The 16219-nt window shown below is 34.8% G+C and overlaps 4 protein-coding genes across 5 annotated transcripts; 1 reads left to right on the top strand and 3 right to left on the bottom strand.

Annotated features, from left to right (window-relative positions):
- Positions 1-2148: 2148 nt before the first annotated feature.
- Positions 2149-3970, bottom strand: LOC128719993 (F-box/SPRY domain-containing protein 1). Its single transcript, XM_053813639.1, has 5 exons — positions 3654-3970; positions 3413-3579; positions 3085-3191; positions 2901-2991; positions 2149-2844 (listed from the first exon to the last, which is right to left on the bottom strand). The coding sequence occupies exons 1-5, from the start codon at positions 3968-3970 to the stop codon at positions 2750-2752; spliced, it is 777 nt and encodes a 258-aa protein (XP_053669614.1). The 3' UTR covers positions 2149-2749.
- A 1526-nt stretch (positions 3971-5496) lies between these two features.
- On the top strand, positions 5497-10444 carry LOC128731150 (transcription factor Dp-1). The gene is made up of 8 exons (XM_053824248.1): positions 5497-5548; positions 6771-6979; positions 8022-8088; positions 8148-8215; positions 8818-9839; positions 9915-9997; positions 10064-10147; positions 10209-10444. The coding sequence occupies exons 1-8, from the start codon at positions 5497-5499 to the stop codon at positions 10379-10381; spliced, it is 1758 nt and encodes a 585-aa protein (XP_053680223.1). The 3' UTR covers positions 10382-10444.
- A 1770-nt stretch (positions 10445-12214) lies between these two features.
- LOC128731274 (COP9 signalosome complex subunit 9) lies at positions 12215-13177 on the bottom strand. Of its 2 annotated transcripts, XM_053824381.1 has the most exons (4): positions 12834-13177; positions 12670-12763; positions 12541-12613; positions 12215-12462 (listed from the first exon to the last, which is right to left on the bottom strand). In XM_053824381.1, the coding sequence occupies exons 2-4, from the start codon at positions 12736-12738 to the stop codon at positions 12419-12421; spliced, it is 186 nt and encodes a 61-aa protein (XP_053680356.1). In that variant the 5' UTR covers positions 12739-12763; positions 12834-13177; the 3' UTR covers positions 12215-12418. The 2 variants fall into 2 exon arrangements, with proteins under 2 accessions (XP_053680356.1, XP_053680355.1); XM_053824380.1 differs by having other exon boundaries at positions 12670-13177.
- Positions 13178-13508: 331 nt separating this feature from the next.
- Positions 13509-15029, bottom strand: LOC128720562 (histone PARylation factor 1-like). Its single transcript, XM_053814236.1, has 3 exons — positions 14224-15029; positions 13656-14151; positions 13509-13594 (listed from the first exon to the last, which is right to left on the bottom strand). The coding sequence occupies exons 1-3, from the start codon at positions 15024-15026 to the stop codon at positions 13538-13540; spliced, it is 1356 nt and encodes a 451-aa protein (XP_053670211.1). The 5' UTR covers positions 15027-15029; the 3' UTR covers positions 13509-13537.
- Between the last annotated feature and the right edge of the window lie 1190 nt (positions 15030-16219).

The following is a 16219-nucleotide window of genomic DNA, read 5'->3' as shown; positions in this document are numbered from 1 at the left end:
GCTTATTTTCCGTTTAAAAAACCCTTTCTGATTCTTTTCGACGAGTCTATGTTGAAGAAATAGACTACCACACTCTGTAGTTACAGCACTGAAGTTTGCCTTCGTTCTTTTATATACAATAGATGATCGTATAATATAGATAAATAGTTGTGTTTAAAGGTCAAAATCACGCATTGATTCGCTATTCCATATCTTAGTACCGATTTGATGATATTTTGTTTTTATGCTGGATCCCAACTTTGTTCAGTTCAGTTCAATAAAGGGTGTCTGATTATTATTCAAACAACGGATTCAGCATTCAGTGATTCATCAATGCTAACCGGCAGTAGCATGATATCATATGCCTCTAACAGCTTGTTGTTCTGATCGTTTAACTATTCATTAAAGCATTGAACCTCTCTCATAATGGGCTCTACGGCTGGTAGCTCTACCTGTTTTTATTTTGTCAGCAGCTCATATTGGAGATGAAGTTATTTCAGTTAAATATGGTATCTCTTGGTAATACTTCCCAGCACCGCATTCTGTTTTGTTCCGACCTACATCCGTAATCATGTTCAAAGTGGTGTCTTTTTACTGTTAACTCGCTGCAGCTCTCTTCTAAGCCTTATTTGACACTAGCCGATATCCGATTTCAACCAAGTTGATGCTGTTTTTGGGTATTGCTATACTTTTACCTTCATTAAGAGATCATTTATTTAGAGTACAACAAGCCATGAATATGAGCACTTTTTCAATCTTACATGGTTTTAATGATCACCATTCGTGCAAATACTTTGATGTTCGAATTTAAATTCGTCGAGTGTAAATATTGATGTGCTATTTCCCTACTATTTTATCCATTCTCCTGACTCCCTCTCCAAACAGACTACACACCTTGTCATACCGCACATTTTATCTCTACGAATTCATCGTCCCAACCAATCGCCCGTAAGTGTTTCACTTGGTTTCCCTTTCAACAATGTCATATCCATATATTCATTTTCATTCAAATCGATCCACCTCTCGTCGATTCGTGTTCACCTTTGCTCCAAACATTCCACCCGTTTTTCTCTTCACTCGTTCTATACCAATAACTTTCCTCCTGTTTTAGATCTTTCTTTCGTTATGTAAACCATAACACCTACGAGCTAATTATCACTGTGTCATTTTTCCTTCCATCCTATTAAATGCTCCATCATTGTGGTAGGAACGTGGCTTCCTTTTTGCATTCTTGTTTATTTTACATGTCTGGTTTCACATAGATGTATGAAGAACTCCACATTTTACATTTTTAATTTTCACATAGATGTATGAAGAACTCCAAAGCATGTTATCACATCATTCATTTATATTTTATATAATGAAACGAATAACATAGATACGAAATATAATATGCCTTGGAGGATAATGAGTCAAATTTCTTTGTGATTTTTGTCACTCAACGCAGCAGAAGAATGTGAAGGGGTGGAGGAAGTTTAACTACTCGTTATGAATATGGAGATGCATATTGAAAATGTTCAACTCTGCCATGCAAGAAAAAAATCAAATACTTCTTTTGAATAATAACAAAATGAAAAATTTCCAGAAATATAGATAGCCTAGTGCGTTTGGATGGTTTGCTCGACAACAGTAACTCGTCGAGGCACAAACAGAAACACAGAAGAAGGACGGGAAAAATATAAGTTGAAGCGATAATGATCAAGAAACTGGAAAATAGATATTCGGAAAATCATACCGAGCAAGCGATGAATGAGAGTACCGATAGGGCTATTAACGGATACCACAGTTTGGAACATAGTGGAATGATAACGGATACCATAAAATGGAACAGACGCAACAATGTTTTCTTCACTAAGTTTTTTTAAACGAATATTAGGAAAGAATTAAACTTATTTTCTAAAGATACTCTCATCATTGATTTTGAGCATCACGCAATCATGCTCCGATATAAGATCAGATTGTAGCTGTAAATCATGATTAAAATGTAATTTTTCGCGACACAAAGACCGTTATCAACTATCATTTTATTTCTTTCTCAGCAAACGTTCAAAGTTCATTTTTCAATGAATTTCACTATCTTCTAAACAATAGCAATAATGAATCGATAAATTTATTATGAATGAAATAAATTATTTTGGAATCTTCATGTTAATGATTGAAATAAAACATATATCAATATATATTCTATTTGTTAATATTAGCAAATAAAGCAGCGGAATCAGTTTTGTATTCTTCTTTTTCACATACAATCATCCATTAAGCTGCTACATTTATGTCGGATGTGGATCACATACAATACCTCAATAATTATTTTACCAAACCAAAATGCAAAAATGCATACTGTAAGAATGCTAAAACAGCAAACATTTACATACAAACAAGTAACAAATCTTCTTTAAAAGAACATGTATGGTTTTAATATATGGAATATAATGCAAATTTGTGTGATATAAAATAACCATCTATTCCTTTGGTCCATTTTATATAAATTCTCTTAAAGTAGTTGGTTATTATTATACACCAAAAAATCTATTTGACTAGCAGGCTCTGATTCAAAAGTAAAAAATACCGTAAGTTAAATCGATAGCAACGAATAAATAATTTGTTGTGTCTAAGTTGTTTTCCTAAAAATATTCCGTTTGTGATTACAAGAAAGTCGGACGATTGAGGACTATTTTGGTTTTCGATTGGACCTGCCTCGATTGAGGTAACAAAGCAATTACCTATGCACTTAATATGTACGGAAATGAAATCCGGTATAGAAAATTCGTTAGCCGTCCAGAGGCGGACCGAGATATACCATAGATATTTCTGTATTTCCATACACAGCAGCCACCGTTGGATAGAATATTTTATCGGGTAAATCTGTAACATATGTGACGATAAATTTAAACCCAACATTAAACATTTGATTCAATTACCTGTGAAAGCTACACCCAGAAATTCATAATTTTTTTCAAAAGATAGGGTATTATCGTCGCAGTCTAGTATCACCCGAATTCTTTCTCCGACCTGAGAAAAAAAAATATATTTAAAACAAATGTATTGTTAAAAATAGATTTAGAATTGATAAAATCCGTAATTTTCCGTATGTTTTTCGAATACCTTATACTTTGGTGCATTATTCAACAAAGGGTAAATACCATGCGCATCTCCGTTATGCAGTAAGAGATTGTCTACTAGGTTCCAACCCCAGCTTTGATCATCAGCGCCTGTAATTGATTACGTGCATATTGATAAATATGTATATATATATATATATATATATATATATATATATATATAATATATATATATATATATATATATATATATATATATATATATATATATATATATATATATATATATATATATATATATATATATATGACATATTTATTTTTATTATACATTATATTAAATATTTACATATAAAAATCAATATACTTACCGAGCAAAGCATAATACCCATGGCATTGAATAGCTGCATCCTTGGTTGCAATTCCTACCACTGCTACAGTCCCAAGCGGACCTTCCCATCTTACTTCCCAGGCGTGCCTGCCATGCCTGAACCCTATTTTGCTCCTAGACCCGTCAGTACTTTGCGCCACCGGATTGCTGAAAACAAATAAAAATATAAATTAATAACTTGAATACAAAAATAATCGTATTGAATACACAGATATATATACCGGTGCAGCGTGAAGCCATTTGGTTTGATATATACGTGACGACTACAATCAAACGGATTCCAGGCATGAAAAAATGCTCGAAGTTTTGATTTATATGTCGGAACTACAGAGAGGAGATCGTTCTTGAACGCTTCCGTTGGTACTTTTTGTAAACATTGCGCTCGCCAAACTTCATTATTTTCATCACATAAAAACCGATACCAACTTTTGCAAACCAGGGCACAGTTTCGTAAATCTTGTAACTTCAAGAACGAGAATATTAACTCCAAAACATTATCGGGAATGTTTGGCGCATATTCGATCAGATCTTCATCCATCGCATACGCCTACTAACCCAGAAATTCGTACAATTTGTGAAATCCAGAGTTATTGGCTTATAAGCAGACGATGTGCAATATTTGATCACACAAAGCAAATTTACTATTTTTTATAGAAACATTCGACCAGCATATTACCACCTTAGTATTAAAATTTTGTAATTCACACGACATAACTCCTATTTCTTCGACTACTATTTAGTTGACATAAAAATTGCAGAAATTTCTAAAAAAAATAGGTTCAAATTCATTTTGAAATGAATATTTTTAATAATGATATGATATCACAAACCCGAACCAAAACAATTCCAGGCTGATAATTTCCTCATGAAAAGACCGGATAAATCCATTTGACTTATGACGGACTGTGTTTATAGTACATCAGATTCAAGGCTCGAACCATAGTGGGCATTCGTACACCAAACGTTTTGTTACTTTTAATCAACAATTTATTTTGTTAATGTTCTGTGGTGCAATAAAAAGATATATTATTGACATAGATACTGTTAAGGTAAAAAATCATTTCAAAATCATTTACAAAACAAAAACTAATGAATTAATGCATTGCATTCTTTATCCTTTACCGAGTGTAAAAAATAGGAAAACTGATTTTGGATGACGTGATGATTTAGAAATGCGATGAACGATTTGAACAAATCAAACACAAACTAGGCCCACTTTATTTCTTGCAATTCTATGGCAAGTAGCAAATTTGATATAATCGCATTCTTTTCAAATATTACATAGATAGTATTTCGGCTACACCTGCGGCTGCGAAAATACGTACATGGTTCATGGAGATTGGGCAGTTTATAGCACTCTTTGCTCCGTATTCAAAGACTAAAAATGTAATGTCTTGCAGCACAAATACGTGCAGCAATATCGAATCGTTCGGCGCATGTTAGTTGTGTGGCAGTAAAGTGATTAGTCCATGCAGCTCACTGTCAAATGACTCAAGCGCTGTCAATATTATTTCCCCGCAGCCTGCTTTTCGAACATCGTCTTACCTTCTTACCTAGTTCTTTCATTCACAGTCCGCCAAAGACAGTCGAAAAAGCGACGATGAAACATCGACACTGAGAAAAAAAAAAGCAAAAGTCCCGCCGATCTTAGCTGAAGTTAGTGCTTCTAGCATCGTTGATACAGACTTTTTTGCATAAAAAGGTGATTTTTTACAAAGCCCTGGTGCTTCGATGGTAACAGAAATCAGCAGGAAAATTACATCAAGTGATAGAACAAAGTTTCCTCTTTTATTTGGCGTAAACATAACTACAATCCTGCGAGTATTTGAGGCTCTAGGCGTGAGGCAATCTGTACCTGTAAATCGTTTATCAAGCTGTGTCGCAGATCGCCATTTTGAAGTGTGGTGTTGACCGCCGTTCTGAGGCGCACTTTTCAAAAGCAGAATACATTCATAATAATAAGTTCAAAGTGTACGTAACGTGTTTAGGTTGCAAGTGTAATATCATAACTTGTACTTCATCTCGTATTATCCTCAAACTCAAGTAATTTGGGGCCATTACATTATGGCCCATCCGACCAAACCGGTTAATTTTGTGCTGCAAGAACCAAAGCCTGGTAAGTGATAATGGAATAAAAACTGCCAGTATACACTTTGTGGACTAAAGGGAAAAAGATAAATTTTCAATGAATATTTTCATCCATAAATTGTATTGCCTCTAATGTAAAAACTTTGCACTACCGTGCGAAACTGTCAAAAACTGAGTATGTTTTTAGAATGTTTTCCAGCATAGTTAGTCAAACTTGTATGTCACCTTAGGTTTTAGCTGAGATGGCCTTCAATTCGATTGCAAAGTTAAATTAAAACGTAATTTTTGAAAAATTCTTCTAAACTATTACCATAGAACTTAACTATTCACATGCAAGGCACTTATTACAAAGCATACATAAAAATTATGGATTGAATTCGTGGACGTTCAAAGTGGCTGGAAACAAAAGTTGATTAAATAAAAAAGGGTATTTCTAGTTTACAATGACAAATTGACAATAAAGTTATCATAATGTACAGCTGTTACGTCTTTAAATCTAACTATATTTACATAAATGCTCAATGAAAAATCATTTTTTTCATTAATGATTTATAGACTTTATTCTGCAGTTTATTTAATATTTCGCTTCGTATTTGTTGCTGCATAACGCCTCAGTAACTATCGAATGAATTAGATAAATGCATAAACACGCGGTGTGTATTAAAGGTGTTGTGCAGCCTGTTAGATTGCCCGAAATATGTTAAAGCTTAGCTATACACCTCGTAGTGCAAGCATGAAATGTTGCTCTTATGTGTAGCTTGCATGCAACTTAAAAGCAAAACCATTTTATAGTTCTACAAATATGTTTGTGATAGGGGGCGGAGGCGATAGAATAGATTCAGGAAGAGGGGAGGTTCAATTTGATTGAAATCCTTTTTCATTTCATTGTTTTGCAAAACATTTGTCTCATTGCATCTCGTCTATATGCTATCAATATTTTCGTACCAATGTGTTTCCTAGTTCCATTCAAATGATTTTTATATTAATTTCTTCTAATTTCCGTTCCTCTGTAATTAAAACAATAATATTTTTTTAATAAAAATAAAATTTACATGATCTCCCTGAAAGAAGAACGGGATAGGATGTTTTCTAAATGGAGAAGATTTTGGAACATGGAGGAAGTATACTGGTAAAAAATGCATCACAACTAATAAACTTGTTGTTTTTAATCAAACTTTTGGTATTTTATATGCCCTTACTCCAGCTAAAATTACTATATTGATTGCTTTTTCATTCCATGTCATTTGTAGGTCAACCACAAATTTTTCATCTAGTTAATGCGGCATCTGGTGCACGATCGATCTTGCCGACTAGTGTTACAACAATGAAAACTATTATTTCGAAGGAACTGGCTATTAGTGGCTCAACAAACCCGGCACAGAATTCAGGAGCTGCAGGAAATCATTCGGGAGTCATCAATTCCACCGGCAACACTACTGTATCCGCCATTGCTGGACAGGTAGGAATAAAATACAAGATCTATTTACACCGTTTTCGGGGCCTGGTAAACATTCCTTTTACATTTCGGATTTCTTATCGAAATATTCGGCATACCTGGACGGAGCATCATGTTCACATCTATGATGTTGATGTGTGTCGCATGTATGTATGTTTTGCTTCCATACGACATTATGTATGTATGCAAGAAGAATCACGTGTTCGTACAGATGCTAGCGAATGTGGTTTATGCGCTGGTATTTTCAAAATATCACCTCACCTGTTTTGTAGTTTTAGCTGGTATCTTATTATTAAGGCTTGTGAAAAGGACTTTAGGATAATTCAGGCATCATGACCAAATCATCGTACAGTTCAGAGATCTCGGCATTGTTATAGATGTAACTCCACATATAAGGAAAATAACAAAACAATCGTTCTGAATATCGTCCTTTCGAAAGCAACTAAGATTGTTTCCTAGGCTTTGGCCTATTTCGACATCTCAGAGGTGTACTTGATTACTAGAACTATAAAAGTTTTTATTAAAGCTCCGTAGTTTAACATCAATGTTACCCGTTCTAATTTATTGACTCAAAGTAGGTGATGTTTTTTATGCATTCAAATGCGCTCAAGTATATGTGTGTCTTCCTTACGTCGATTTGCATTTGCATGTATGTCTGCTCAAGCCCAACGGGTGTTACTTGTGGTACATTCTCATTGACGTCAGGCTTTAAACACTAGTGCATGGCACTTTGCAAGGCGCTGGTTATTTTTCTTCTTCTTAAAAGGCTCAACAATTGGTGAACGGTCAAGGCCTGTATTGGTACACGCTATCTTTGGCTTGACATTTTTAACGTAGCTAGAAAGTCCTGCGCACGAGGAAGGCTCGGTCGGGATTTGAATCCGATAACATTGTGTTTTTGTTCAAGTCTTCAAAATTTCTCTACTTAATTTATTTTTCAACTTTATATAAATATTTTTGATTTATCTAAAAATGTCTTTCTCCTCTACCTATTTAAATATGTAATGTAACAAGTTTGAATTATTATATTTTTTACTATTTTCAGAGCTTTACGATGCCTGTTGTGCGAAAGCTCTCTCCTGGGCAAAAAATAATCCCTGTTTCCAAGCACAGTAAGTTAAACATAAGTTTTTGTTTCATTCACTATCATTAATATTATGTTATGGCATAGAACTTATTCTTCCTTCATCAGCCGCCAATAAATCCGTAAACGGTAAGGTGGTGATTTCACCAAAACTGGTAAGTACTTTAATCTATGCTAAATCCAGCTTTGCATGTTTTACATTTCAATTTCAAGCCGTAGAATCTTATTATACAATATGTTATTCAAATAATAATAAGTTATTCTTCTTCTTATCACGTCGTACTGACATGGCCTACCTTGCTATGCTAAGCCAAGGCTTTCATGACTTTTTAATTACTCGTAGCTGGATTGCCAGTCCTGCGTACGGGAAGGGGGGGGGGCGGCTCGATACTAGCATGTGTTATAAGTTATTAAAATGCATAATCAGTCTCCAAAAAGTGGCTTAACTCATAGAGAAAATGTCTAACAGTTGTTTCGAGAAAACTATTAAATTTGACTTATAATGTATTTTTTTAGATCAACGTTGTCTTAGTAATAATAATAGCTTGGATTTCAAAATTTGATGTGTTACTCCTTGAAAGCGCAAATGGAAAACTCATTTGGTGTATGAACATCAACTACCCTTTACTAAGATTCAAGTATTAGCTCTATACTCCACCAAATTTTACGAACAAATTACAACATGTGACAATATTTCATAAGTTTGTCCATTGAGTAACAAAGCATAACACATATTATTTATTTTCTGAATTCATAGTATAAGGTAATTTCATCGTCCCAGCATACCGTGAGTAGAAATTTAACTTTCACCTCGCCCACTCACGGTCCTATTCAGAGCTCGTTTACGGCAATACCTGCAAGCAACATAACTCTTGGTAAAACGATAAGCACGGGAACAACAATTACAATACCATCCGCTTCCGTGTTATCTCAATCTTCTCTGACACTTCCGATCAGTTCTACAAGTAACGCCATGCGCTATAACAACACCAATTCCAAAGCGTCATCAATATCGGTAAACTCTACAAACACGACCGGGGAACTGATTTCGATCGGTAACCGGGCTAGTATTGTTAACAGTGGAATAATTGACGACAAAAACGACGATGGTAGTGACAGCTCATCTCAAGTACAAGGTACTGGACAAGGCATCGTTGCTGGCATAGCGAAGAAAACATTTAGTTTGGAACATAGTAATCATCAGCATTCATACAGTAAAAAATCCCCTCCAAGTCAGATGCATACGCCGATTTCTCGGCGAAGAAAAACGGATAAAGCAGGACGCGGCCTTAGACATTTTTCTATGAAAGTCTGTGAAAAGGTGAAGGCTAAAGGTACTACTACCTATAATGAGGTGGCTAATGAGCTAGTCGCCGAAGAAACACAGAACCAAAATCTTGGAGTAGATTCTGCAACATACGATCAAAAAAACATTAGAAGGCGGGTATATGATGCTCTCAATGTGTTAATGGCTATGAAAATTATTTCAAAAGAAAAGAAGGAAATCCGCTGGCACGGATTGCCTACCAGTAACACATTGCAAGAATGTGAAGAACTCGAAAAAGAAAATGAAAAAGCACGCCAGCGTATTGAAATCAAACAGCAACAACTAGTTGATCTAGTACAACAGCACGTTGCGTTAAAATCATTGATTGCGCGAAACAAAGCCAATGAGGAACGCGGTTTAGTGCCGAATCCTAGTTCAGCTGTTCAATTGCCATTTATAATTGTGAATACCGATCGGAAAACAAACATTAACTGCAATATTTCTAATGATAAGTAAGTAGCTAAAGATTCGATGAAGTCTAAGTTCATTGGTTATTTAAAACGTTATTGTGGTACGTTCCTTTGCAGATCCGAATATTCCTTCAAATTTGAAGATACATTCGAAATTCATGATGATTTCCAAATTTTGAAACGTATCGGATTATCTTACGGTAAGAGTTTCATTGTTATTTTATTACTTCAAAAGCAAAAAATTACAAGTCAATAATGTTTTTAAGGTTTGGAAAAAGGACAGTGTTCGGAAGCGGATCTTAAAAAGATTAAATCAATGGTTCCAAAAACTGTTGAAAAATATATAGACGGTAAGCGCGAGGAGTATTTTGTTAATTATCGTTCGTCATCATTCTGATTTTTTTATTTCAGCATATGGTCTAGGATTAGAAAACGACGATACAGATGACTGGGAAATGAGCTCATTGTACAACGGTCAAGATAACGATGATAGTTTATCCACTCAGGATATGTTGGGCTTCAATGACACAACCAACGACATGTTGGATGATGACATGAAGTTTGAAGATGATGAGGACGATTAGTTTTTCGGTTTTCTGTTTTAGACAAGCGCTCGTCTAGGTTGAATGGAAGAAAAATTACATAGAAAGAACGGTCAATATTTTTTGTTAACAAATTTTATTCGTTATGTGTTCTATTCGTGTCAAAATATTAACTCTGTTAAATAGAGGTTCTATTTGTTTCGTACGACCAGTTTTAATTTGTTTATTTTTGTATTTTGTCGTGTTATGGACGGGTTGAACAATATCTGTTGTAGTAGTACAATCCCATTAGAAGCGAGCGCAATAGAAAAGTGAAACGAGATGCATACAGAAAATGCATGTATTTTTAGGAGCTTAAGATCGCTTATGTGTGCATACCTCACTTTCAAGAGCCGCGGAATATTTGTAAAAATGCGTTAAGGATTAAATTATCATTGTCATTGGAATGGTCTGATTTCCAATATTTCAATATAAGCGTCATCTGAAGACAAACGCTAAAAATAAAATATTTGCACCACACTCCAATGCAAAAGTTGGTGTAAATATAAGTAGCACTTTTACAAATGCACCAGAAAGTACAGAAAACTAATACCAATTTCCATCGCTACTTTGCTATTTTCAAGAAGGTGTGTCAATAAAGGCAATGAACAAAACGAGATCATTGCAGATTTAAGACTATTATCCAATATGTCCCAGTCGTTCTTCGAATTCGTGATTATAACTTCTTGAACTCGAGATCAACGTCTAATCAATATCACTATTAATCAACCGAATTTTGTTCATTAGTTGAATGTGCTCAATTATCAGATTAATATGCCCTATCATGATAAACTCTGCGATACGTTTTATTTAAAAAAAAAATGCAATGATTAGGTACACATTTTAATCAACCAATTTTGTCTGCAAGATATTATGCTAATTTAAATTTCTTTCACATAGCATACCTTTCGAGAATTTACAACGCAAATAACAAAGATGATTGAGAAATTACATGCAATGCATAATTAAGAACGACATTATTTTTCTAAGCAAGGCATTAATACTTTATTAAAGTTGGAATCTTCCCAAGATTTTAATTAACAATTTTAAAATTATTAATGCCTAAATGAAGTTAATAAGTTGGAATGAATCTATAATTTTTGCAGTCCACTAACACAGCAAAAATATCTTTAAAGAAAATAAATGTTTACATGATGTAGCGATCGCTTCTACATTGTACTATTTTTGTGAAAAGTTTTAAATTTTACGTTTCTAATTAGTTATTTAAAGACGTAGAAAACATGCTGAATATACACAAAGAGTAAATCGACGATACGACAACATGGACATAATTGAGAATCATGATGATCAATGTTAATAAAATAGCGATAGGATGTATAAGATGATCGCACATATTATTTTAAATTCTTTAAAACATCAAAAATGGTCAAATTCGATCGAAAGATGATCAAATCAACGAGATATGTCCAAGTACAGTACAATGATGTTCATAATGAAGAAATAAAAGTCCAGAAAGTAATCAAATGAATAATTAAAAACGTGTGCAAAACTCGTTTCAATAAATTTTAGTCACTCTAGAAGCACTTGTTCTAGAATTTTCAACGATAATAGGAAAATGTTCTGGCAATTTCACGGATGAATGTGACTACAGTACATTACATTTTATTGTACAAGAAATATAAGTTGCAGTAGCAATGATTTAAAAATAAACGAATTACGTAAGTTTATCACTACGTTGCGTGTTGATTCAATTGAATTTAAAAGACGTTCGAAACATCATGTTTCACGCAATCTCGTAGCATAATACTGGTTTAGCTATTAGGCATTTTTCTCATACTATTCTACACACCATGTTATAACGAAAATAAATTAAATCAAACAGAACTTATATTCATTTTACAATTTAGTTTAACATTTTTTCCGTGGAAGCTTCGGTGTTGTTTTTGTTTTCATAGTCCGTCTATACCATATCAGCTTCATGTTATACCCTATGCCTGATTTGGAGCAAGAAATGTCGTAAAACTTCGGATCATTTTTCATTCGCAAGGCAATATCTGACTATATGACTATGACGCAAGACTATATCTGACTCTCTTCATCCTCATCAAACAGATCTTCGAAATCTACAATATGAAAACGTGCAATCAATACAATTGGCCCAAATGTACTTTTGTATACTGTTATGTTAGGCAATACTTTACCATTAAAAAAATCAGAATGCACATCTTTTTCGTTGGCCGCCAAATCCATCAAGAGTCCGGTAGATCCTCCAGCCTAGGAATATATTTTAGAATGAAAATTGTATGTATTAATATAGATACACAAATTACCTCTTCTAGATCCAAAAAAGGCCCTGGACCTTCTGGGAACATCTCATCGGCCACTACGATTGGTTTCATGTTGCTCTCAATATGAGTACTTTGTCTGCTTTTGAATAAAGGACAGTTTATGTAAACACTTTTCCCTAAGATTCTTACTACAATCACGAGTTTACATTTGATACGGGTTGTTGAATTGTAAAAGATTCAATGCAGCCAATAATTGGTTTGTTTCAAACTAGTTGGCCTCTCAACTACAGCATGGTCTTTCAAAATATAACCTTGCAAGTTAAGGAAGCTGGATTTGCTGGCACATGAGTGAATGCCCGAAACGAACTACTTTCGCAGCAGGAAAACAAGGCAATCCTTCTTCCTCTTCGATATACGGTACGACAGCAATACGATACGCAATTCGACGATCGTATCCGAGCGCAATTTCTCGTTCTACGATCCGAGTGGCAATCTTTCGTTTATTGGTAGTTAAATGTCGTTTAACTTCAATAGTTTGGTTGAATTTTTGCTTGTGACAAAGGAGTCTTTAAACTATATAATGTTTGACAGTAACTGTTGCAATATGCTGTATTTGCAAACAAGGCGCTTTGACCTGTCACATTATGAGTACGTCAGAATTAGCGTCATGCATAATACCAAAATGTCTTTTGGCGCGCTTTTGCTGCGTCATATGAATCCATGCAGCAAAAGTTGTTCTCCATATTATTTTCGAAACAAAAAACACGTGAAAAAATAGATACTGAACGAAACAAGAAAATGATTGACATTATTATTGGTCGAAATATAACCATGATGATTTTACAAGTAGAAGTATATTACGATAAATTTTAAAGAACAATGTTACTACACTTCGCGCATCAATAATCCATCATTCATGAGCCAGCAAATCCAACTTTGTTCCTTCACTTCGCTTGTCTAAATGAGACTAGAATATAATAAAAAAATAAATTTTTGTCAACACTTCATATATATCAACTGCTTATTACCTTTATAATAGCTATATACTGTGGTCGTTTGACCATGGAATAACCGGTGTAAAAGAGAGGTTTCATTATTTCGTGCAAGCTTTTCGAGCCATGGCAGAACAAATCAAGGGCAAGCTCAAGCGCTGTGCCAAAGTCGCATTCATCAACCGCCAAGTTCGCAGCTGTTATTATGGATTGTAATTCTCTCATAGCTTCTTCGAAATTTTTCTTATCTGTCGTTCGGTCAACCTTATCGAACTTTGAAAGAATTATACGTAGTTTGGAATCACTCTCCAGCAGTGGTCGGTAGCCTACATCTTTTTTTCTATCATAAGGCACTACCAAACCGGCTTTATGAAAAGTCTTGCATACAATAAGCTTATTACGGATATTTTGTTTATCATTGCATTTTAACAATATTCCTTTTGTATGGCAATACGCTTCAATATTTTTCTTCATGGCCGATGTATTTTGTTTGTTGAAAGGAGTTATGTTTGATTTTTCATCAAGATAGTGCCTGTACAAATAGAATACAACCATGCCAATTAAATATACAATTTCACTGTAATAAAACACTTCTTTTACTCACATAAGTGCATCAAACAAGTTTTCACCAACTATTTTGAATTCACACCCTTTACTGACGTCATTACTGGCTACTAACCCATCAGTGTTATCCGGATCATCTCTCCAATAACCATAATGTATACCAGTATCTTTTTTCACTATTACAGTTTGAAACTCCGGGGGATCATAGAAGAAACGCCAATGGCGTAAATAATCACCGGGCTCGTGTATTGTAACTCCTTTAAATTTATCAGCCAGCACATCGAACGGTCCTACCATTTTCAAACCGATTTGAAGTAACACATCCTCAGGTTTCGTATTCATATTTTTTGCTTGTTCTTTACAAAATTCCCAAAAAACGTAGAAACATGAGGGCATAGCGACCAGAAACTTGTACTTGATAAATTTTACGGGGTCTTCGCACAGTTCATTGTATTCTGATTGTTTAGAAAATTCAATTTGTGGATCGTACAGATCATTCATCATACCTATGTCGATTGGGATTTTCGGTAAACGGTAACGCTGTCGTTTTATACCGTGATATTCGTGCTTGGAGCCATCCTCTTCTTCATTATCATATTCCTTTTCGGGTGTAGAAGGACGCTTGTATCGCATTACTTGTTTCATTTGATTTTCTACATCCGTTATTTGGTTGCTAGCACAGCTTGTGTCCTGCGAATCCGAGGAAGATGTTGATGCCTGCGCTACTGGCACAATCGAAGAATTGATATCGTTTGTGGATGTCGCAGGATGCGCATATTTTTCTTTATGCACAGGGTTTTTTTGGTAACACTCTGAGCCATATTTGCATTTCGGTTTATCCATCTTTCTCTGCGGCAAAACAAATATAAACTGATTGTTTATAAGCACAACGGTAATCCTTTTTTTTGCTTGCTATTATATGCCTGGCGGGTAGCTCTGTGTTTTACTGTCAGTAATTTGGGTTCGCAAAGCTATTCCAATCCCAATCAGGAAATGCTGTCATTAACAACCGTCAAACTGTCCATTTCTTTTTACAAGATCGCCTCATAAACCCCTTCTGAAGCCTAAAGCTCTATAGTGAACTGCAGACTTCTGAAAAACTTCTTGTTATGCATTTTATTCATGACGTCATGAATTTATTTTATTTACTTTGGAAAATGTTTCTGCAATGTAAATTCTCAGAATGGTTGAGACTTATTTCCTTTACAATTTTACTTGCTTGTATAGCTGTTATTCAACTTTCTGTCTGACCTTTTTTTCATTTTAACTTTATATTATACTGGAATTTGAATACTAGAGCTTTTTGTAAAGTGCTGAGTGGTTTCCATTACATACTGCATCCTATATCTATTGTCGTATTGCGTCTGGGAAAGAGGGATGGAAGGATATCCTGGACATTTGTTAATTACGCTTTTTGTCTTCTTCGCGTTTTGGATTAAGGTAAATCATCTGGGCACCTCATACACATTTTAGAATCCGTAATTTCCCCCTACTGGAACGTTGAAGTCTTTCAGTCTTCTCCTTGAGTAGGGGTGGTTCAAAGCTGTTGAATTTAGACCACCGAATGTTTTGGTTGCTTGACAATCGTGCTCATTCTGCCTTCCATCCAGGTTTAGTGAGGTTTTATTTCTGCTCATAATTTATGTGATATATGCCGTATATTTGACTAACGTAGCTGACAACAATGAGTAAGTAAGTTATGGAGTTTTGGAAGAGGAATGAGTTGTATGTACATTAATAGTGTGCGAATTTAAATTATAGTTATAGGAGAATTGCAACATGATCGATGGAACTCTTAGCGCAGCGCACGTAGAAAACCAGCAACCATCGGTTATCACCATGGTAACGAAATGCAAAGATGTGTAACATGCACGGAGCGCTAAGAAGACAAAAATCGTAAGGCATCGCAAGGCTGATTGATTGTTCTGCTTTTTTATTCGTTGTCGCTTTCCAGCCTGCCATTTCTTTCACACGAAACGTCACGCGAGGCATCACCCATAAGAATGTTTGTATATGGAAGAAGATAAACAATTTTG

This window comes from Anopheles nili, chromosome 2 (genome assembly GCF_943737925.1).
Source record: "Anopheles nili chromosome 2, idAnoNiliSN_F5_01, whole genome shotgun sequence".
Taxonomy (NCBI): domain Eukaryota; kingdom Metazoa; phylum Arthropoda; class Insecta; order Diptera; family Culicidae; genus Anopheles; species Anopheles nili.
Note: the sequence above shows the minus strand (reverse complement) of the source record. Positions and strands in the feature narration are given on the sequence as shown.

Excerpts from the sequence above, each read along its gene's own strand:
- LOC128720562 (XM_053814236.1), bottom strand. The coding sequence starts at position 15,026 with ATGGATAAACCGAAATGCAAATATGGCTCAGAGTGTTACCAAAAAAAC. Across the intron at positions 14,152-14,223 it reads AACTTGTTTGATGCACTTAT|GCACTATCTTGATGAAAAAT; the intron begins GTGAGTAAAAGA and ends CTATTTGTACAG. Across the intron at positions 13,595-13,655 it reads AGTATATAGCTATTATAAAG|TCTCATTTAGACAAGCGAAG; the intron begins GTAATAAGCAGT and ends ATTATATTCTAG.
- LOC128731150 (XM_053824248.1), top strand. The coding sequence starts at position 5,497 with ATGGCCCATCCGACCAAACCGGTTAATTTTGTGCTGCAAGAACCAAAG. Across the intron at positions 6,980-8,021 it reads TATCCGCCATTGCTGGACAG|AGCTTTACGATGCCTGTTGT; the intron begins GTAGGAATAAAA and ends TACTATTTTCAG. Across the intron at positions 10,148-10,208 it reads TGTTGAAAAATATATAGACG|CATATGGTCTAGGATTAGAA; the intron begins GTAAGCGCGAGG and ends TTTTTATTTCAG.
- LOC128719993 (XM_053813639.1), bottom strand. The coding sequence starts at position 3,970 with ATGGATGAAGATCTGATCGAATATGCGCCAAACATTCCCGATAATGTT. Across the intron at positions 3,580-3,653 it reads AATGGCTTCACGCTGCACCG|CAATCCGGTGGCGCAAAGTA; the intron begins GTATATATATCT and ends ATTTGTTTTCAG. Across the intron at positions 2,992-3,084 it reads ATAATGCACCAAAGTATAAG|GTCGGAGAAAGAATTCGGGT; the intron begins GTATTCGAAAAA and ends TTTTTTTCTCAG.
- LOC128731274 (XM_053824380.1), bottom strand. The coding sequence starts at position 12,738 with ATGAAACCAATCGTAGTGGCCGATGAGATGTTCCCAGAAGGTCCAGGG. Across the intron at positions 12,614-12,669 it reads CTTTTTTGGATCTAGAAGAG|GCTGGAGGATCTACCGGACT; the intron begins GTAATTTGTGTA and ends ATATATTCCTAG. Across the intron at positions 12,463-12,540 it reads GCATTCTGATTTTTTTAATG|ATTTCGAAGATCTGTTTGAT; the intron begins GTAAAGTATTGC and ends TTCATATTGTAG.